This window comes from Stegostoma tigrinum, chromosome 38, assembly GCF_030684315.1.
Source record: "Stegostoma tigrinum isolate sSteTig4 chromosome 38, sSteTig4.hap1, whole genome shotgun sequence".
NCBI classification, from domain to species: domain Eukaryota; kingdom Metazoa; phylum Chordata; class Chondrichthyes; order Orectolobiformes; family Stegostomatidae; genus Stegostoma; species Stegostoma tigrinum.
Genome location: NC_081391.1, coordinates 4,748,696 through 4,771,720, shown reverse-complemented (window position 1 = coordinate 4,771,720; position 23,025 = coordinate 4,748,696). Strand labels below are relative to the sequence as shown.

Below are 23,025 nucleotides of genomic sequence, written 5' to 3'. Positions count from 1 at the left end.
CACCTGGTTCACTAACAGGAAACTGCCATCCTTACCTGGTCTGACTCCAGACCCACAGTAATGTAGTTGACTCTCAACTGCCCTCTGGGCAATTAGGGATGGGCAATAAATGCTGCCTAAAAGTGATGTCCTCACCCCCGAATGAATAAAGAAAAAAAACCTGAACCACTGTATTCTCAAAGGCATTTTCACTTTCATTTGGTCCTTACAATGTGATTAATGGTTTATGGTCAGTTTTGATCCTGAATCTCACCTATTCATGAGATAATCTGAGAAGTGTTCACATCCTGTGATAATGGGAACTGCAGATGCTGGAGAATCCAAGATAATAAAATGTGAAGCTGGATGAACACAGCAGGCCCAGCAGCATCTCAGGAGCACAAAAGCTGACGTTTCGGGCCTAGACCCTTCATCTGAGGAACATCACTACTGTTAACCACGGCAACTGTCAGCTAAAAGTGAAACCACCATCGCAACATCACAAACTCAGCTCCCCCTAGTGGACACTCATTGCATTTGTGGTATTATCTTAAACAATACCCTGAACATCCTAAGACATAATAGCAACTGCAGATGCTGGAGAATCTGAGATAACGAGGTGTTGAGCCGGATGAACGCAGCATCATAGGAGAAGGAAGGCTGACGTTTTGGGCCTAGACCCTTCATCAGAAATGGTGGAGGGGAAGAGGGTTCTGAAATAAATAGGGAGAGAGGGGGAGGCAGATAGAAGACAGATAGAGGAGCAGATAGGTGGAGAGGGGACAGACAAGTCAAAGACATGGGGATGGACCAGTAGGGGGTGAGTGTAGTTGGGGAGCTAGGGAGGAAATAGATCAGTCCGGGGAGGACGGCCAGGTCAAGGGGGTGGGATGAGGTTAGTAGGTGGGAAATGGGGGTGTGGCTTGAGGTGGGAGGAGGGGATAGGTGAGAGGAACAAAGAACAAAGAAACCTACAGGACAGGAACAGGCCCTTCGGTCCTCCAAGCCTGCGCCGATCAAGATCCTCTGTCTAACCTGTCATCTATTTTCTAACGGTCTGTGTCCATTTGCTCCCTGCCTATCCATGTACCTGTCCAAATATATCTTAAAAGACGCTAACATGTCTGTGTCTACCACCTCCGCTGGCAACGCGTTCCAGGCACCCACCACCGTCTGTGTAAAGAACTTTCCACGCATATCTCCCTTAAACTTTCCTCCTCTCACTTTGAACTCAGGAAGAACAGGTTAGGGAGGCAGGGACGAGCTGGACTGGTTTTGGGATGCAGTAGGGGGAGGGGAGATTTTGAAGCTTGTGAAATCCACATTGATACCTGGCACCTTGTGTTCATCCAGCTCAACACCTTGTTATCCCTGAACATCCTAAAATGGGTGATGACGTTGATTCTGCTTTTTTGCCATAGCTAAACAGCAGGTCAGATGTTGGGAATCCTGTGACAAAAATGCATCTTCTGATTCCACAAAGCCTGTCTAACATCTATAAGGCACAAATCAGGAGTGTGATGGAAGATTCCTCAATGGCCTGGATGAGTGTAGCTCCAACAACGCACATGAAACTCAACACCATCAGGACAATGCGGCTCACTTGATTGGCACCCCATCCACCAATTTCTGCATTCACTTCCTCCACCACTGACACACTGTAGATGCACTGCAGCAACTCACCAACAGTACCTACCAAAACTGCAACCTTTATCACTAAGAAGGACAGAAAGTACAAAGGAACATTACCACCTGCCAGTTATCTTCTAAGCCACACACCATCATGAATTGAAAATTCATTGTGTTGCTGGGTTAATTTTCTAATTTTCCAGCCAGTTGATGTTATAGGGTTCTGCCGTTGATTTATTGGCTATCCGCAACTGTTTCTTCCTGTGTCAATGGATAGAGAAAAAAATAGACCTTGGGGTGGACATTGTTGGTCACAATTGGCAATCAGGTGCTTTAAAAAGTTGTGTCAGTGATAATGGGAACTGCAGATGCTGATGAATCCAAGATAACAAAGTGTGAAGCTGGATGAACACAGCATCTCAGGAGCACAAAAGCTGATGTTTCGGGCCTAGACCCATCATCAGAGAGGGGGATGGGGAGAGGGAACTGGAATAAATAGGGAGAGAGGGGGAGGCGGACCAAAGATGGAGAGAAAAGAAGATAGGTGGAGAGGAGAGAATAGGTGGGGCGATAGGGAGGGGATAAGTCAGTCCAGGGAAGACGGACAGGTCGAGGAGGCGGGTTGAGGTTAGTAGGTAGGAAATGGAGGTGCGGCTTGAGGTGGGAGGAAGGGATTGGTGAGAGGAAGAACAGGTTAGGGAGGCGGGGATGAGCTGGACTGGTTTTGGGATGCAGTGGGGGGAGGGGACGAGCTAGGCTGGTTTTGGGATGCAGTGGGGGAAGGGGAGATGTTGAAGCTTGTGAAGTCCACATTGATACCATTGGGCTGCAGGGTTCCCAAGCGGAATATGAGTTGCTGTTCCTGCAACCTTCGGGTGGCATCATTGTGGCATTGCAGGACGCCCATGATGGACATGTTGTCTGAGGAATGGGAGGGGGAGTTAAAATGGTTCGCGACTCGTCTGAGGAATGGGAGAGGGAGTTGTCTGAGGAATGCCCCCGCCACAACCGCCCCAAGAGGATCCCCCTCGTTCTCACATACCACTGCACCAACCTCCAGATACAACGCATCATCCTCCGACTCTTCCACCATCTACAATCCGACTCCACCACCCAAGACATTTTTCCATCCCCACTCTTGTCTGCCTTCCGGAGAGACCACTCTCTCCATGACTCCCTTGTCCGCTCCACACTCCCCCTCCAATCCCACCACACCCAGCACCTTCCCCTGCAACCGCAGGACGTGCCACACTTGCCCCCACACCTCCTCCCTCACCCCCATCCCAGGCCCCAAGATGACTTTCCATGTTCAGCAGATGTTCACCTGCACATCTACCAATGTGGTATACTGTATCCATTGTACCCGGTGTGGCCTCCTCTACATTGGGGAAACCAAGCGGAGGCTTGGGGACCGCTTTGCAGAACCCTCCGCTTGGTTCGCAATAAACAACTGCACCTCCCATTCCTCAGATGACATGTCCATCATGGGCCTCCTGCAGTGCCACAATGATGCCACCCAAAGGTTGCAGGAACAACAACTCATATTCCGCTTGGGAACCCTGCAGCCCAATGGTATCAATGCGGACTTCACAAGCTTCAACATCTCCCCTTCCCCCACTGCATCCCAAAACCAGCCCAGCTTATCCCCTCCCCCACTGCATCCCAAAACCAGACCAGCTCATCCCCACCTCCCTAACCTGTTCTTCTTCTCACCCATCCCTTCCTCCCACCTCAAGCCGCACCTCCATTTCCTACCTACTAACCTCATCCCACCTCCTTGACCTGTCCGTCTTCCCTGGACTGACGTATCCCCTCCCTACCTCCCCACCTATACTCTCCTCTCCACCTATCTTCTTTTCTCTCCATCTTCGGTCCGCCTCCCCCTCTCTCCCTATTCATTCCAGAACCCTCTCCCCATCCCCCTCTCTGATGAAGGGTCTCAGCCCGAAACGTCAGCATTTGTGCTCCTGAGATGCTGCTTGGCCTGCTGTGTTCATCCAGCTTCACACTTTGTTACCTTTAAAAAGTTGTGCCAGTTTTCTGAAACTGAACTTGCGGCTCAAAGTCATTTGCTTAATCACAAAGTAAACATGTCCACAATCCACTGTGCTTGGGCTGATTTTTAGGTTGGAGACACTGGAAGTACTAGCCATAATCATCCAGTTTCCCTTAATCTCAGGGAGGCACCAGAGAAATGCAAATGTTACACCCTTGCACAAAAAAGGATGCAGGGATAAATCAAGCAATGTTTGGCGAGTCATTTTAACTTGGTGATGGGAAACATTTTTAAAAGTGATAACTTGGGATATTATTAATATTCACTTGGGTAATTGTGGATTAATTAAGGAATGCCAGCTGGGATTTATAGATGATGTAACAGAATGGCTAATGTGGGTCATGTGGTTAATTTTTCTTGTTAAATTCATTCATGGTTCGTAGGCATCATTTGGCTGGGCCAGCACTTATTCCCCATCCCTAGTTGCCTTGGAGGAATGGTGATGAGCTGTCTTTTTGAATCACTGCAGTACATGTGGTGTTGGTAGATCCATGATGCTTTTAGTCCAGGGTTCCAGGACTTTGCTCAGAGACACTGAAGGAACAGTGGTATATTTCCAAGCCAGAATGATGAGTGACTTGGAGGGAAACCTGCAGGAGGAGATATTCCCATGTATCTGCTATCCTTGTCCTTCTCGATGGATCTGGTTGTGGGTTTGGAAGGTACTGTTCAAAGAACCTTGGTAAATTTCTGCACAGCATCTTGTACATGGTGCTGAAGTGGGAACGTTTTCTTCCCTCTCGTAACCTGTAGATCAAATCAGACTCAAGTTCCTTGAGTTTCACATGATGAGAATTGCACTTCTGAATAAAGTGCCCATTTCCACTGATCAATTATCTGTTACAGAGAAGCCATTTCCAGGCATTCCAGGGAGATTCGACTACATGATTCTATACACACTACCTAGTAAACCACCCAATCATAATCCATTTTATCTACATCAATACATTACTTATTCTACGTAAGGTTTGAGCAACATCTTGCAGTATCTCTTTAACCCCTTTTGTACCAACCAGGCAGTGATAACATACTGGTCTTAATTAGTTCTAGCAGCTGGTATTTGAACTGGTTTTGAACCTAATTCTATTTTCTCCTTCCACTGTAATTCATCCTTGATGGCAAAACAACGAGAAGCTCAAAAGGTCACGATTGTCAGTGCAAAATGTTCTGACACGACAAAACAAATGAATTAAAACTCAAATAATATTTGGGAATAAATTAAAGTTGTTTGTTAATTGAAAGTAGAGCAATAACTTGTAAGTACCAAAGGGGCAAGCAGCGCAGTGTGTTCAAAAGTTCTGAACCTCCAGGTCCTGAGGTGATGGTTCTCTCTGGCTTTTTTTGCAGTCAATGTAAAATTCATTTACTTCAGCATTTATATTTACATAGCATCTGTAAAATTGAGGCACTTCACAGATGCCACCAAGCCACTTCATGAGGTACAGCTACAGGAAGTCTGAGCACACATTTTGGGACCATGTGCGTGTCATTTTGAGTTTTTCAAGTCAAAATTAATCCATAAACAGGAGATGCAGAAAGTGCCAGGGTCAAGTCGGGTCATGGTTCACCCCAGCATAGGAAACGTCAAGCATGCAAAGCCAGTCAGCAGTTGGCAACCTCCAAACATCTCTCAGCCCAGCTATTTAGGGTCAAAGCTTATTGCAATGCGGACCAAACAATATCCAGATTTGGAGAAGTTCCATTTTTAATTACCTGAGTCCAATAGAGGGCCTACAGTTGGGAATGTACAAGATGCCCAATTAAAGGAGTGCAGATATTGCAGACGATTATGGAGCTGATTACAGAAATAGGGAGGGGACAAAGCCATTATAAGGATTTGAAAGAAAGGATGACAACTTTTAGTATCCAGATATTGCTTGACCAAAAACTAATGTAGCTCAGTGAGCACAGGGGGTGACAGAGGAATGGGACTTGGGTGGAGTTTAGGCTGACCTCAGATTTAAAGAAGGTAAAATGTGGGAGACCAGCCAGGACTGCACTGGAACAGATGAGACTAGAGATAATGAAGGTGTAGGTGAAACTTTGAATAAAGGTACAGAGGTGGAGGTGATGTTACATGGGTAGGAAAACAACATCTTAGTGATGGTACAAAATATGAGGCAGTTTGCATATCCCATTGGTCTACAGCACAAATTGCATTAGCAACTGGATTGAACTGAACCTCACAATAACTGCAATAGAAGAGATTATATTGATGTAGCATTGTGGTGTGCACTTGAAGCCAAACTACATGTAGAGTCTGACTTCTAATCCAACTGTGCTGAGTGTTTGATGCTAACTCTTGACTTATCAAACGTAAGTGATTTGTCCCGTACAAGTTTCTCTCAATTTGATCAAACTGTAAAGGCTGAATGTTTGCTTTTGTGGAATGGAGAACTGGAGTCAGGTCTGTTTTCAGGTTGGAAGCTTACTCTCGAGGGAAACAGTATTAGATTAGATTAGATTCCCTACAGTGTGGAAACAGGCCCTTTGGCCCAACAAGTCCACACCGCCCCTTGAAGCATCCCACCCAGACCCATCCCCCTATAACCCACACACCCCTGAACACTACGGGCAGTTTAGCATGGCCAATCCACCTAACCTGCACATCTTTGGACAATGGGAGGAAACCGGAGCACCTGGAGGAAACGCACGCAGACACGGGGAAAATGTGCAAACTCCACACAGACAGTCGCCCGAGGCGTGAATCGAACCTGGGTCCCTGGTGCTGTGAGGCTACAGTGCTAACCACTGAGCCACTGTGCCGCCCCCAACGTTGATTTTGATGGGCAGGTTATTGAAGTTGAAGGGCCAATCAAAGGCAGCAGGGCAGGGTGAGGAGGCTTCAACAACAAACTCCCGATCAGCCACTTGCAAAATACATTAATTAAAAAAAGATACAACTAGTAGCCAAGCCCCAAGTGGTGGAATTGATCTACATGGCAGCCTTTGATTGCACCCCACCACTCAAGCAGGGAGGTTGGGCCTGTGAGCCTGCTGGCACTCATACCCCACCCTGTCACTTGGAATCACACTACAACTTATGGCAAAGTACTGCGCAGCCTCCATCATTTATCCTCAATATATCTCCAATCACCTGCTCACCGTATCTGTAAATGGGGGCAGAAGGCCTTGGCAGGCTCAAAACCACCTTGACCAAAATGTGAAACTGGTACACACTATTCACCTTCCGTCCTGACACTGGTGGAGCTCACAATCTGGCCCAACATTCCTCAAAATAATTTAAGGAGTAAAGAAGTGATTGCTTTGGAATCTTTGGTAATTGATGAGCCCATTATGCCAAACCCCTGCCAAACAGAGAAGTCCACCGTGTTGAATCACTGCCATTTCCTCGGGTCAAAGAGTTCCTAATGTGCTCAAAAGTACAATGTTGACCCTGGAACTGGTGCACATATACCACAAGTTCAACTGTACTGGTTAATTCAGCAACGATGGAGACAGGAATTTGTGGAGTCTGGTCTGTTGCAGCATGTATCTAAGTACCAATGTACATAAATACATGTGGCATTGCTCACAGTAAATCAGGCCATTTAACACATGGATAAACCTACGTGTGGTATTGCAGCTGCTGGGAGAAGAAAATCAATGCAACTGTCTCTCCCTACTCCTATCTTGTTCTTTGCTACAAAGTTTCAGGCAAGTTTTACAAAAACATGTTTTTCATAGTGCTTTTAAATAGTAACATCTTTCAAAATGTTTCAAAGGGGCATTATCAACAAAATTCTGACATCAAGCCCTATGATGACACACTGGGACCAGTGGCCCAATGCTTCATCAGGGCGTGAAGGTTGAGGGTGACATAGTACAGAAACAGGCCATTTGGCCTAATCACTGCATGCTGCTCTTCACACTCCGCTTGGCCTCCTTCCATCTTTCCCCTTCAAAATTAATCACCATAACTCTTTAAATCCTTTTCCCTCATATGTTTATTTAGATGTTCTTGTTTTGGAGTAGTCCTTTATGGTGTTATGGTGCCTCGTGTCTGAAGGTGTGAAGGGATCTCCGAACATGCTATGTGTGGCTTGCCCACTGACCTCCAATCTATAACGCATGGAGTGGTGAAGATTTTGGACAGTCCACTTGACTTTAAGCCATATTATTTCACATTGGAGTAGGCTTGTTGGGTTGAATGGTCTTGTCCTGCACCTATGAATTAGTTGACATTACTTTTGCATCCTGTGCAGCTGAAAGTTGCTGAGTCACAAACTGAATAACTTTTCAAATTTTCACTCATAGTTAAACATTTATTTTATAGTGTACTCTACATTGAAAAATACTCATAGAATATTGCAATAACTTCATATCACACAGCGGCTTGCTTGATACATGGCAGCTGCCTGCAGTGCTTCTTCCGTTAACTCACATTATTGTAACATTGTAAAGCATTTTTTCTGATTTATGAGTCAAATTGGAACCTGCGTATGGATGAGATGAGGGGAGATGAGAGTGACTGCCCTTAACATCAAGGCAGCATTTGACTGAGGTCAAAGAGCCCTCACAAAACTTAAGTCAATAGAAATCAGGGGAAAAGGTTTCCATTGGTAGGAGTCATGCCTGGCATGAAGGAAGATACTTGTGGTTGTTGGAGGTCAATTATCTCAGTCTGAGGACATCTCTGCAGGAGTTCCTCAGGATAGCGTCCTGGGCCCAACCATCTTCAGTTGCTTCATCAATGATCTTCCCTCCACAGAAAGTCAGAAGTGGGGATGTTTGCAGATGATTGTACGATGTTCAATACAATTCACAGCTGCTCAGATATTAAAACAGTCTGTGTACATATGCAGCAAGACTTGAATAACATTGAGGTTTGGGCTGATAAAAGACAACTAACATCCATGCTCACACTGTGTCAGGGCAATGACAGTTGCCAACAAGGCAAAATCTAACCATTTTCCCTTGACGTGCAGTGGCATTACCATCATTACTGAATGCTCCTGCTATCAACATCCTGGGGCAACAAGTGACCAGAAACTGAACTGGGCCAGTTAAGATCTGGTCAGCAGCTAAGAACTCACCTCCTGAATCCCCAGAGCCCGTTCACCAACCCTTAGACATATAGCAGGAGTGTGATGGAATTTGCCTATATGAGTGCAGCTCCAACAATACTCATGAAGCTTGACACCCACTAGGTAAAACAGCCACTCAACTGGCATCTCAATCAACAACCTTCAACATTCACTTCCATACTGTTGATGCATAGTGGCAGCACTGTGCACCTTCTTCAATGTACACCACAGGAGTTCACCAAGGCTTCTTAGACGGGACCCCTCAAACCTGTGATTTATAATATCTAGAAGGACGGCTCAGCCAACAGGTACAAGAACCCGACACCTGCAAGTTCCCCTACAAGACACACAAGATCCTGACTTGGGAATATATAACTATTTATTCACTGTCATGAGATCAGAATCCTGGATCTCCCTCCCTGACATTATTATGGGTGTTCCTAGACCATAAGGATTACAGTGGTTTAAAAAGATGCTTCACCATCACTTTCTCAATGGCCATTAGAGATGGACATCAAATGCTAGTTTTGCCAGTGACCCTCACATCCTGTGAATGAGTAAATAAAAAAAGAATTGTGTACAGTTTTTTTTTCCTCCCCTCTGCTGCAAGTATTTAGCTGATGTCAAAAACAGTAACTTTATTGCAGCATATTGACACATAAAACAGGTGGCTTCTTGAGTGTTGAGACCCACAACTTACAGTGGCGTTGGAGAAATTGAGACTAGACACTTATGATCAGAGACATTGGGTAGCAGGAATTATGTCCAAACTGTTTATGTGATAGCTGGCTGAAGGTACACCAAAAAAAAACTCATGTTTATGCAATGTTTTTGTCATAGCAACACATCTTGGGTGGAAGGAAAAGGGTTACCAATGAATTAGACAAATTAAGACAGGTGACAAAAATCTGCAAGTCTTTTAAAGATTCTAACATGACCAAGCAGATGTAGCATTATAAAGGGACGGACTTGTGTGCACCCCTCATGAGAACATTCAGGTCCCTGTTGGCAACACAGTTTAGGGGAATCATAGATAGAGATTTAGGGAAGGAATTCTAGAGCTTAGGGCCCAGACAGATATAGATAGATCTGCTAATGATGATGGCTAGAACTGGGGAAATGCACAGATCTCAAGAGAGTTGTGAGGATGGGGAGATTATAAAGAGGGAAGGTGGAAGCTATGTAACAATTTGAGAACAAGCATGAGAGTTATCAAATTCATGGCTTGGTGGACTGGGAATCAGTGCACATCAGTGAACACAGCGGGTGTTGAGTAGATGGTGAGTTAGTGAGTGGAATTTGTGGTTGGGTCAGAAGCAAAGTTATGCTCCTTCAAGACCAGATATTGGACAACAGCCTGATAAATCAGACACATTGGATGGGTCAGTTTCGTTCATGGCTCATGCTCCTGACAATGAAAGATTGAAGTCAAGTACATCTGACAGGGAAGAGGGACTGCCAGGAAGACTGACAATGAATCAGGTCCTGGCTGCTGATAGGTATGATAGCCTGGAGGGTGTGGGAGTAAGGACAGCAATCACTGGGGGTTCCAAAACTCCTTCGGTAATCTTGCAACGCCATGCCTGAAGGGAGTAATGGCTGGATAGCTGGTACAATAGTTACCTTATTGTGCAGTTTCAGTTGATTTAACTTAATCACTTGCATGTTTCTTAGCATGTTCCTCAGCCTGTATATAGCAATGTTCACTGGACTCGAATTAACTTTATAACAATTTATTTTTTTAATGGATGTAAGGTCATAGACAAGACCAGCATTTGTTGCCCATCCTTAACTGACATTGAAACAGTGTGGCTCCCCTGGCCATTTCAGAGGGTAGTTAAGATTGAACCACACCTACTTACATTAATAGTGTTTCCATACAAGGAGGTGGTATACACACCATAATAGACAAAAAGGCACTGTGGTGCATTGGATTTCACCATATTCATGACATGTGAACTTAAACATTGTGAGGAGTGGTTACAGCTGACCAAACGTAACTGAACCAACTCTTCTCTGCCTTCTTTGGGAGCATTTACATCTACAATGTTTTCTCTGCTCCCTTCATGCATCTTGTACCCACATGACTAATATTGACAGAAGCGGAGCATCCATAGCAGTCAGACCTTTCTTGAAATTCTATTGGCATTGATCAGAGACTCTCTGTAAAGGTGCTTTTTTACAGGAGACTGCTGATGTTCGGGCACCCCACACATCTACATAAACCAAACTACACATGGAATCCGGGCACTTGGGTAAGGTCCTGGAGAGATAGATGAAGGGACCCCAAGGAGCAGTTACCCTTCAAGAAGCAGTGAAATGTGGGACCAGGAGAACAGGACAAAGAAAAACAAAAAGAGATTTCTCACTGTTCTCTTGCAATGTGACTTTCAACAGCTATCTTTGAACTCCATGACAGCAGGTAGACATAAGGTGACATCCCCTTCAACAGTTCCTGCTGAATGCTAGTGCTAATGGTTGTGAAACCAAGGGAGGCTGCTAGAATTAAGCAGACCTTTGGTGACTGAATAGTGGTACGGGCTCAATCGACTGCTTTCCCTTCTTCCATGTCCTATGTTCCTAGGCACAGCCTAAGTGCTGGCTTTAAGGGAGCATTTGACTGATGATGGGGCAAATACAGAAAAAATACCATATAAGCAATTATTAAAGACCCATGTATTAAGTCTTAACATTGCAACATGTTACCCTCAAATAGTGCTTTATATAACATTTAATAGGAATAATAAACTGTTTGTAATTTCTTTAAAAAATAGCTTTTCTTAAATGCAATGTTTACCAAAAGTGGGTAAAGGAATTTGCTATACAGTCAGTTACACCAAGTGGATCCACAGTGAGGATGGTTAACTCTTGCAGGAGTAGCCAAGAGGATCTGGGACAAGCAAGCCCTGGAGAAGAAATATCAATTTAAGAAGCCTCTGAACATTTTTTTTAATAATTACAAAAATGTTAGGAGTTTGAGTGACAGTCAAAAGCTGTCTAATTGAGTAACATAGAGCCTGCTTGCTTTTCCATTGGCTGGATGAACATTCTGATGACCAATTTGGGGGATGTTGGCAACCCTAATTCCTGGCGTCCCACAGGGATAAAAGGGGGAAATGCATGGGAGGGGGCTGTATGAGAAACCCAGCATGTAGCATTTGCTGCAGAATACAGTCAGCAACCTGTGAGCATTGGATGATGGAAGACCACCGTCAGCATAACGCCACTATGGTGACAGCTAAACTGAGGGGTGCTTGGCTGGGAGCCGAAAACAGGGTTTCAAAGGCAGCAAGGGATTAAATTGATAACCTGTGTGAATACATTTCTATATGTCTATTCACTTTTAATTTCACAGCAGTAATCCACAGTGGGAGAACTTATTAAGAAAAGGCAAGGAAAAAGGAGTGGTTGTCTTCTTCACAGCTACTGTTCACTGGGATTTTCACCATCTTGGATTATTACTGAAGGCTTAAGCATTAAATTTAACTTCTCTTCCTGTGTGGTAATGCCAGGGCCCTGGTCTGTGAAGGAAGACAAAAGGAAACAGAAGAAGAATGAATGACCTTCCCATTTACAATTTTAAACACCTTTCCGAATTCTCTTTTCTTCTTTCTCTGAATTCATCAATACACTAGGTACTCATGAGGTATATCTTTCCTACATACACCCAGAGGCTGCATCAAATGCTCTTGGCTCAACTATTTTAGGTATTGACCAAACTATTGTCCATGATTCTCATGTGGCTCCAAAGGCCCAGTGATCCTTGGAGTCCAGGGTAAATAAACCCAGTTGGTCTGTTTATTAAAGGAGCAATTTACTTACATTGCAATCAGTTCAGAGGAAGTTCACTGGGCTGATTCCTGAGATGAAGGGGTTGGCCTTGTGAGGTAAGTTTGAGCAGGTTGGGTCGTACACATTGAAGTTTAGAAGAGTGAGATATGATCTTATTGAAACGTGTTAGATTGTGAGAGAGCTTGACAAGGTGGATGCTGAGATGATATTTCCCCTCGTTGGAGATTCTAGGGGCTAGAGTTTAAAAATAAAAAGGCCTTACATTTAAGACAGAGGTTGATGAAGAATTTCCTCTCTCACATGGTTATTACGCTGTGGAATTCTCTTCTCCAGTGGGTAATGGAGGCTTGGTCATTACATATGTTCAACATTGAATTAAACATATTTTTGATTAACATGGAAGTCAAGGATGAAGGCAGCCAGGGAGGAAAATGGAGTTAAAACCATAATCAACTCAGCCATGATCTTATGGAACAACTAAGCAGGTTTAAGAGGCTGAATGGCCTTTCCTGTTCTTAATTCTTATGTTCTTATATAAGATGACATGTAACTAGACTGGAATAGAGGTGTTGAAATGGTGGGTTGACTGGGGCTTTCTAGTGCAGGGAATTGATACAGTAGGTAAAGAAAAATGACTTCACGCTAGTGGGTGTGTAGAATGAGGGCACCGAACTACTCTCACAAGGCGCATGATCCCAACATAACGCAGGGAAACCTCCAGGTGACAGACCTAGAGAATGAAGGGAAAGAGGGAGATTTATCTAAATGCCTCAGAAAATGAAATGCAAGAAGGATCTAGACATGCAGGAAACCCTCAGTCACAAATGAGAGGATTAGAAAGTCACAACTGGCTCACTCCTTGGTTAGTTCTGGAGTTTGGCAATCGGGACCCTGACCAGATTAACAGGACATAGCACCATAAAGAGGAAGAGTACAGATGTTGAGCAGTTTTGAGTGAAATCCTGGAGACAGGACCAAACTGGCAGTGTTTGGATGGTAAAAGGCCCTCCCTGATTAGTCGAGGCTTCACAGGCCCCTTCCTTGCTCATCACTTCTATGACTCCACATGAAATATTTAACAATTCCTCCTGCCACAGAGCTCTGCCAGCAGCTCACCCGTGATGGAGTTCCACTGGCATCACTCTGGAGTCATATAAGTCACCCCCCCCAGACCTCCTTTATCTCACTCAATCATCATTTTCTTCCTATTCTTTTCTGCCTAGTGTGTTTATTCAGCTTCCTCTTAAATCCTTAGGCTTGAAGCCCAGTTGGATATATAGGCTTCATGCAAAAACTTAGTCAAAATCACTAATATGTAAACAAACACTGCAGACTTTTTAAACAAATGACAAGCAAATTTAATTCCATGGCTTCAGTGTATTAATAAAAAGTCAAATCTAAACAGTCAAATTTTGGCACAACCCCTTAAAAACTAGTAGAATATCAAACTCACACTTAAGTTGGAACAACTGGGAAAAAAGAAGATGGATCCAGACTTAACCTCTGTGCTGAATTAGTTAATCTCAACTGAAGGGATCTCAACTCAAGTTGGCAATATTCCTGGAGAATTAATTATTTCACTTTATGTAATTTTCTGTGTTTCGTTCACATTCCCTCAGCCACCGTCTATCTTACGAATTTGCCTCTGAATCAGATGAGTTCAGAGATCTGAGAAATGTGTGGATGACGTTACATGGTTAGGAAGAGATGAGGACATAAAGGAATTTGAAAAAGAGAATCAGAATTTTGGGAATGAGGTACTTCCTATCATGTTGCAAGTGTCAGCTCCAGCCTTCAGAACTGGGTCTCAGATTACGGAGGAGCACAACCCACCTTCATTTAGTGATGCTGTTCTGCAAGGTGTCTTTTTCCTTGAGTGCAGCCATAGCGAGCTTTAACTGTTCTTTAACCTGATTGAGTTCACGCTCCGTTCTGACCTTCATGACACTTAGCTCAGTGTAGATTTCATTGTACCTGTCTGTTGCATACTTCTTATCCTGCAAAAGAAATTCATTAACAGAAATCATCCTGGTTATTCTGGACAATGAACACATACACAGGAGACAGAAGTGCAGTCCCAAGTCTTTGCTGCAGCATCCTGAATGTCAGCTGCACTCACCCACTGCATGGACTGAAGCTCATCCCGTAGGCACATAGTCTCCCTCCTGAGATTCTGCACTTCATTCTCCTTAATCCGCAGTAATACCTGTGGATGAGCACAGAATAAGATCACATGTCATCCAGGAACATCCAACGAAGAGTCCTTCTTTAGTTTACAGCCAGATTAGAACTGTATTGTAGAGTATGTATAAAATCCAATGGAGAAGCATGAGGTGGTTTACACAGGGAATAACTGGTACTGGGAGTGAGCTCCCAGAGATGTTTGACAACTTTTGACATTATTTGCTTAAACTGCTTTCATTCAAGCATCTTTTGATCTCAATAACACTGAAATGCACTGAAATTTCAGCTACCAATTGATATCAATTGCACTGAACAGCTACGAATTGACATCCCAAATGATTATCACTTAACAACATTGTCATTAATTGGTATCAACTATAACATCACAGCACTCAACCATTTTCAGGCTAATCAGAATTTTATTTACTTCAATGTTTTAGATGTTTTTGATCAGTCTGTTGAGACCTGTTATGATACATCTCTGCGGTAGGTGGGACTTGAACTTAAGTTTTCTGGCCCAGAGGTTGCCACAAGTTACCAGTGCACCAGAGATACTTTCTAATCAGCTTGTTCAGAAGTGTCATAATACACCTCTGCAGCAGGTGAGACTTGAATCTGAGCCTCTTGGTTCAGAGGTAGGACATTACCCTGCCTTCATTACTTTCAGCTCACTGAAATGAAGGAGTACTTTGACGAACACAGGAGGATGAGCGTAGGGAGGACACGGTCAGGACTTCGCTGTCACAGGAGTGTGCTGGCAGACAGCAAGCTGGGTTGTAGTGTGTCTACTTTAATGCCAGGAATATCCGGAATAAGGTAGGTGAGCTTGCAGCTTGGATAGGTACCTGGGACTTCGATGTTGTGGTCATTTCGGAGACATGGATAGAGCAGGGTCAGGAATGGATGTTGCAGGTTCCAAGGTTTAGATCTTTGTTAAGGTCAGGGAAAGTGGTAAAAGAGGGGGAGGTGTGGCTTTGTTAGTCAAGGACAGTATAACGGTGGCTGAAAGAACTTTTGATGAGGACTCGTCTACTGAGGTTGCCGAGGAAGGTTTGTCAACTGAGTCAGTATGGGTGGAAGTCAGGAACAACAAGGGAGCAGTCACCTCATTGCGGGTTTTCTACAGACCCCCAAATAGCAGTAGGGAGATCAAAGAACTCATAGGCAGGCAGATTGTTGAAAAGCGCAAACGTAGCAGGGTTGTTGTTGTGGGTTGATTGGAACCTCCTTAGTGCAGATGGTTTGGATGGAGCCGTTTTTGTCAGGTGTGTTCAGGAGGGTTTCCTTACTCAGGATGTGGACAGGCCGACGAGGGGGAGGCCATTTTGGATTTGGTGCTCGGCACTGAGCCGGGACAGGTGTCAGATGTCGCGGTGGGAGAACACTTTGGCGAAAGTGACCACAACAGCCTCACATTTACCATAGCCAGGAAAAGGGAAAGGAGCAGTTACCAGGGGAAGATATTTAACTGGGGAAAAGGAAACTATGACCCCATCAAGCAGGAGTTGGGAAGTACAGATTGGGAGCAATTGTTCCACAGAAAGGGCACAACAGACATGTGGAGACTGTTTAAGGAGCAGTTATTGCGAGTGATGCATAAATTTGTTCCTCCGAGACAGGTAAGAAGGGGTAAGATTAAAGAGCCTTGGATTACAGGAACAGAGGTGCTTCTTGTCAAAAAGAAAAAGGCAGCTTACGTAAGGTGGCGGAAGCAAGGGTCTAGCACAGCTTTAGAGGATTACAGGCTTGCTCAGAAGGAGCTCAAGAGTGGACTGAGGAGGGCCAGGAGGGGGCACGAAAAAGACTTGGCAGGAAGCATTATGGTGTTTTGGCTTTCATTAACGGGGGAACAAGTTTAAGAGCCGTGAGGTTATGCTGCAGCTCTACAAAACCCTGGTGAGACCACACTTGGAATATTGTGTCCAGTTCTGGTCGTCCTATTATAGGAAAGATGTGGAGGCTTTGGAGAGGGTGCAAAGGAGGTTTACCAGGATGCTGCCTGGACTGGAGGGCTTGTCTTACGAGGAGAGGTTGACTGAGCTTGGACTTTTCTTTCTGGAGAGAAGGAGGAAGAGAGGTGACCTGATCGAGCTGTACAAGGTAATGAGAGGCATGGATAGAGTCGATAGCCAGAGACTTTTCCCCAGGGCAGGACTGACTGCCACGAGGGGTCATAGTTTTAAAGGTGTTAGGAGGAAGGTATAGAGGAGACGTCAGAGGGAGGTTCTTCACCCAGAGAGTTGTGAGTGCATGGAATAGTTTGCCAGTGGTAGTCGTGGAAGCGGAGTCAATTAGTCACATTTAAGCGACTGCTGGACATGCACATGGACAGCAGTGAATTGAGGGGAATGTAGTTTAGGTTATTTTATTTTTGGATTAGGATTATTCCACGGCACAACATAGTGGGCCGAAGGGCCTGTACTGTGCTGTACTTTTCTATGTTCTATGTTCTAAATCGCACTGCAACTTGAAATGTAACCTTTGTTTCATCATTTTCTGTAGTCTCGTGTGCTGAGCTTAGCTATGATTTAAGAATTATACCATATTTCTATTTCTTTGTAGGTAGAATCATAGAATCCCTGCAGTGTTGAATAAGGCTATTTGGCCCATCAAGTCCACACTGCCCTCCAAACAGAATCCCACCCAGATCCACCCCCTACCTTATCCCTGTAACTTTGCATTTCCCATGGCCAATCCACCTAACCTGCACATCTTTGGACTGTGGGAGGAAACCACAGCACCTAGAGGAAATCCACACAGATACAGGGAGAATGTGTAAAGTCCACATCAACAGTCACCTGAGACTGGAATCAAGCCTGGGTCCCTGGTGTTGTGAGACAGGAGTGCTAACCACTGAGCCATTCTGTTATTCCTTTGAGACATTAAGTGTGAGTTGCCAACTTGCTGATGATCGCTTAGTCGCATTATTTTTTAGAGACAATCTGAGATTACATTAGTGATGATTACAATATGTTATAGTAGATTGTATGGGATAATTAAAGTCCTTGATTAACTTATTATGTACAGCACTTTCAATGTAGTAACCCCCACTTGGAAACTGGTTATATTGTACTGACACATCAAACTTACTCACATGATATACAACAGATGTTATATTAGGCGAAAATCAGACAAAAGTAAATTAGTATTGAGGTATAGCAGCAAGATTGGAAAGACACAAGGCATTGATTTTTCTTGAGCTTTGTTTACGTATACATCATCTGTTAGGTGACAACTTCAAGATTTGACAATTGGACAAAATTTAGCAAGGCCAGCTGTCTTGATTTTTTTCAACAACACCTTCAACTTGTGAAGGGGCATAAACATATTCAAGATCTGGGAAGTAATCCTTGGTGCTTGACAGAACAATATCCACATGTTGCATTAGGCAGCAAAAGACTTTTGAAGATCCACTTTTGGAGTGCTGCATTCAGTTCTGGTCTCCCTGCTATAGGAAGGATGTTGTGAAATTTGAAAGGGGTCTAAAAAGATTGACAAAGATGTTGCCAGGGTTGGAGCGTTTGACCTATAGGGAGAGGCTGAATAGGTTGGGGCTATTTTCCCTGGAGCATCAGAGGCATGTGGGGGACGAGGTGTGACCTAATAGACATTTATAAAGTCATGAGGGGCACGGATAGGGCAAATAGCCAAGGTCTATTCCCCGGGTTGGGTAAATCCAAAACTAGAGGGCATGGATTTAAGATGAGAGGGGTAAGATGTAAAAAGGACCTAAGGGACAACTTTTTCACACAGATTGGTGTGTGTATAGAATGAGCTGCCAAAGGAAGTGGCAGAGGCTGGTACAGTTACAACATTTAAAAGGCACCTGGATGGGTATATGAATAGGAAGGGTTTAGAGGGATATGGGCCAAATGCTAGCAAATAGGACTAGATTTAGTTAAGATATTTGGTTGGCATGGACAAGTTGGACCAACAGGTCTGTTTCTGTGCTGTACATATCTATGACTGTATTTACAAGGATTTTATTATATATTTATAACTTAGCACAAACATCAGTTTCCACCGTTCTCTTCTGGACTTTTTCCACATCCAGTAAACCACTTCCCTCTGGGGAAAAATCTAGTTCCTTTTAAACAAAATGAAAGCAAATACGAGGGAGACTAAATTAAAATCATGTCAGGAAGAGAAAATGCACTCCAGTCTTTGTGGTACCCACCCATTCCGAAATGCTTCCAGGCTTCTGCTGGACATCACACACAGGAACCCACCTCCTGATATTTTGAATCAATCTGTTCAGATGTTATGACATACCTGTGGAGCAGGTGGGATTTAAACCCAGATCTTCTGGACTAGGGATAGGAACACTGCTACTGCGCCATAACAGTCCAAAGCCTAGCTCTTATTTTTGAATAGCCCACCAGAAAAGCACTCATCTGAATCGGAAGCATTGGCCACAGGGAAGTGCAATAAAAACAAAAATCAAATAAGTGTGTAAAACAAGGGAGGGACAAAATCCATGGCTTTGGTGGGGGAAACCTTGTACTGCAGCCCCCATGGTGCTCAATCCTTCAAGAATCCAACTCTAATTTACATACAGCTATCACCAACATCAGTTCACATATGTCGAGGAATTAAAATCTGGTTTCCTGCAGGAAAGGTAGGGATACTAACCACTATACTAATGAGGATCTTCGTGCTCAGCTTTTTTTCTGCTTATTTTTGAAAGTTATATGTTTTTTCCTCTTCAGAACCCAGTTCTTTCTGGAGCTGTTCTATTTGGCCCATAAAGGAACCTGCATTTCTAACTTTGACAACTGACAATGCCAAGACTGACGCACTCACAAACATCTTTAATGGAGCTTGTAGAGACTGCTGTGAGTTGAGCAGATTTCCTTCAAATAAAACACGTCTCCTAGTGAGTAATTCCTGTTACAAAGTGTTACGTCTATACATTTTACACCAACTAATCTCCTCACCACAGCAACATATACACAGTTGTAATTAGAGTTTTGGGCATTGCCAAATGAACATCATGCACATATTAGAAATAATTCCAGCCTACCAAAATTGGCTCCTTCCTGAATATACAGATGAAATCTCACTCTTCAGTGCAGATACTGAAGACTTTGCGCAAGCAAATGTTAGAACCCTTGCTGATTTTTCATTTTCATTTTTCTTACTTTTAGTTTGGAGCTGTGAATTGTGAGCTGAGAGCTAAAGGTAACCTTTGGACTATGAGCAGCAATTTATTTTAAAAGAAAGAGAACAAAAAAAACTGATATTTGTCTATGAGGCCAGGCCTGGATGTTAAATGCAGGTTGATTCTTGTTCAAAGAACACTAGTCATTTTAGTTCCAGAGATGCATTATGCGTAAACCCTGGCAGATATTGAACATTAAGTGGGGCTTTAAAGGAAGACAACCAATCTAACAAAGTGAAACCAGAGTTTGAACTTGTTTTGAAAATATATTTAAGCCAGAAAGTTTGTGCCTATGAAAGCTACAGGATGGAGGTTTAATTGCTCCCTGGTTGTTCTCCCATTATTAATTTATTATAAGTTCTGAGAATAGGATCTCAGTTATAGGTATTAAGTGAACATTCTTCAGAGCTTGCTGGAAGCTATTTGGATACACCAGTCTCTTCAGAAAACAAGCAAGATATACTTCCATGAGACTAAAAACCATAAGCCAAAAGGAACAGATACAGGAGTAGGTCATTCAGCTCCTCGAACCACTCAACAGGATTATGGCTGATCTGACATTTCTCACGTCCACTTTCCTGCCCTATCCATAATTCTTGATTCCCCCACTGATCAAGAATCTATCTCAGCCATAAGTACACATAAGGACTCTGCCCTCACAACTCTGTGTGGCAAGGATTTCCAAAGACTCACAACCCTCTGACAGAAAAAAATTCCTCCTCTTCATGCGGCATTGTTAGTAAGTGGCTAGCACTGCTCACTGGATTCTATCCCAGCCTGGGGTGACTGACTGTATGGTGTTTGGACGTTCCCCTGTTGAGTGCATGGGTTTCCACTGGTTACTCTTCCGACAGTCCAAAGATGTGCAGGTTAGGAGGACTGGCCATGCTAAATTGCCCATAGTGTCCAGGATGTGCAAGCAAGGTAGGTTAGCCATAGTAAACGTGGGGTTATGGTGTGGGTGTCTGGGTCTGGGTGGGATGCTCCTTGGAGGATTGGTGCAAACTCAAGGGCCAAATGGCCTCTTTCTGCATAGTAGGGATTCTAGGATTTCAGTCTTAAAGTGGTGCCCCTTTATTCTGAGACAATGCCCTCTGGTCCTACACTCTCCAATGAGGGGACACATCCTCTCAGCATTTATCCTGTCAAGCCCTTTAAGAATCCTGTACTTTTCAAAGAGATCACCTCTCGTTCTTCTAAATTCTGATCTAAATCCCAACCTGCTAAACCTTTGCTCATAAGTCAATCCTGCCAAACCAGGGATCATTCTAGTGAACCTTTTCTGAACTGCCTCCAATGAAATGATATCTTTCCTTAAATAAGGGGGCCAAAATTGACTACACTACTCTGGACGTGGTCTCACCAATACCTTGTACAGTTGCAGTAAGACTTTTCTACTCCTATACTCCAACCATCTCAAAGTAAAGGCCAACATTCTATTAGCCTTCCTTATTACCTGCCACACCTGCGTACAAGCTCGCTTGTGTTTTGTACACAAGTACTCTCCAGGTCTCTTTGTGATACATTTTTATGCAGTTTTTCTAATTTATAGATAGTATTGTTCTTTAGTTTTCTCTTCCAAAATAAACAACTTCATATTTTCCCATATTATACTCAACTTGCCAATTTTCTGCTAATATATTTAACCTACAGTATCTCTCTGCAAACTATTTGTATCCCTCTCACAAATTGCTTTTACATCTATTTTACTGTCATCTAAAAATGTGGCTACAGTACATTCACCTCCTCCAAGTCATTTATATATTATAATCAATTGCAGTTCCAGCACTGATCTGAGTAGAATTCCATTGGTCACGAGTCACCAACCTGAAATAAAACCCTTTTTTGTTGTTTCCTGCCAATGAGCCAATTCTGTATCCAAGCCAATACAGGACCCCCAAAATTATGGGCTCTTGTGACTTAATTTTTTTTAGGTACCTTGTCAAATGTCTTCTGGAAATCCAAATGTCACATATCTATTGGTTTCCCTCTATCCACTGTGGTTGAGACTTCCTCAAAAATCTCCAATAACTTAGACACAATTTTCCTTTCATGAAGACATGCTGACTCTGATCGATCAGATTATGATTTTCCAAATGTTCTGCAATTACTAAGTGATTCCAATGCTTTTCAAACGATAGATGTTTGGCTAATTGATGTTTAGTTACCTGCAGTTGTAGGCATTCTTGCCAAATCAGTGGGTTTGGTTACAAACGTTTCATCACCCTGCTTGGCAGCATCATTAGTGCGCCTCTGGTGAGGCGTCAGTCTTCTGTCCTGCTGGTTATTAATATGCCTCAGTTTGCTGGGATGGTTGGTATCAATTCCAGTTTTGTTTCTCAGTGGTCTGTACACAGGGTCTAATTCAATGTGTTTGTTGACGGAGTTCCAGTTGGAACACCAGGCCTCCAGGAATTCTGTGAGATGTCTCGGTTTGGCTTGTGCAATTAAGGATGTGTTGTCCCAGTCGAATTCGTGTCCCTTGTTCTCAATGTATAGTGAGACAATTGAGAATTGGTTGTGTTTCTTGGTGGCTAGTTGGTGTATGGCCAATTTCCTTCTGGTTTGGCCCATGTAGTTTTTCTCACAGTCCTTGCATGGTATTTTGTATATTACCCCAGTTTTGCTGGTTTTGGGTATGGGATCCTTTACATTTGTCAGTAGCTGTCGTAGGGTGGTTGTCGGTTTATAGGCTACTCTGATACTTAGGGGTCTGAGTAGTCTTGTGATCATCTCTGAAATGTCCTTGATGTATGGTAAGGATATTAGTGATTCTGGTTGTGTTAGGTCTTCCTGTTGTGGTCTGTCTCGGAGGTAATGATGGATTGTGCTTTTCAGTTATCCATTTCTTTTGAAGACTCCGTAGCTTAATACGGCCCTTAACTTCACTGGTTACCTGTGGTTGGTTTATCCCTCTCTTAGGATCTTTTCTCCTTACTCGGATGTATTTTTGCTCAGAGTCATGAAATACTTCCAGTGTCTGCCACTGCTTACTTACTGTGATCAAGAGAAGGCAACAGCCTCGTGGTACTATTACTAGACCGCGAATCCAAAAACTCAGCTAATGTTCTGGGAACCCAGTTTCAAATCTCGCCATAGCGGATCATGGAAACTGAATTCACATTTGGAATTAAGAATTTACTGATGACTATTAAATCACTACTGATAGTCAGGAAAAAACATCTGGCTTACTAACG

General features: G+C 43.6%; 1 protein-coding gene across 6 annotated transcripts in view; it reads right to left on the bottom strand.

Moving 5' to 3' along the window:
• Positions 1-7,920: 7,920 nt before the first annotated feature.
• The window catches only part of triobpb (TRIO and F-actin binding protein b), a 285,020-nt gene continuing 269,915 nt past the window's right edge, over positions 7,921-23,025 (bottom strand). For all 6 annotated transcript variants that reach the window (XM_059640825.1, XM_059640826.1, XM_059640828.1 and 3 more), the window contains 3 exons: positions 14,603-14,689; positions 14,317-14,480; positions 7,921-12,212 (listed from right to left, as the gene is read on the bottom strand). In XM_059640825.1, the coding sequence (XP_059496808.1) occupies positions 14,319-14,480; positions 14,603-14,689 (249 nt within the window). In that variant the 3' untranslated portion in view covers positions 7,921-12,212; positions 14,317-14,318. The remainder of the gene's footprint in view (positions 12,213-14,316; positions 14,481-14,602; positions 14,690-23,025) is intronic.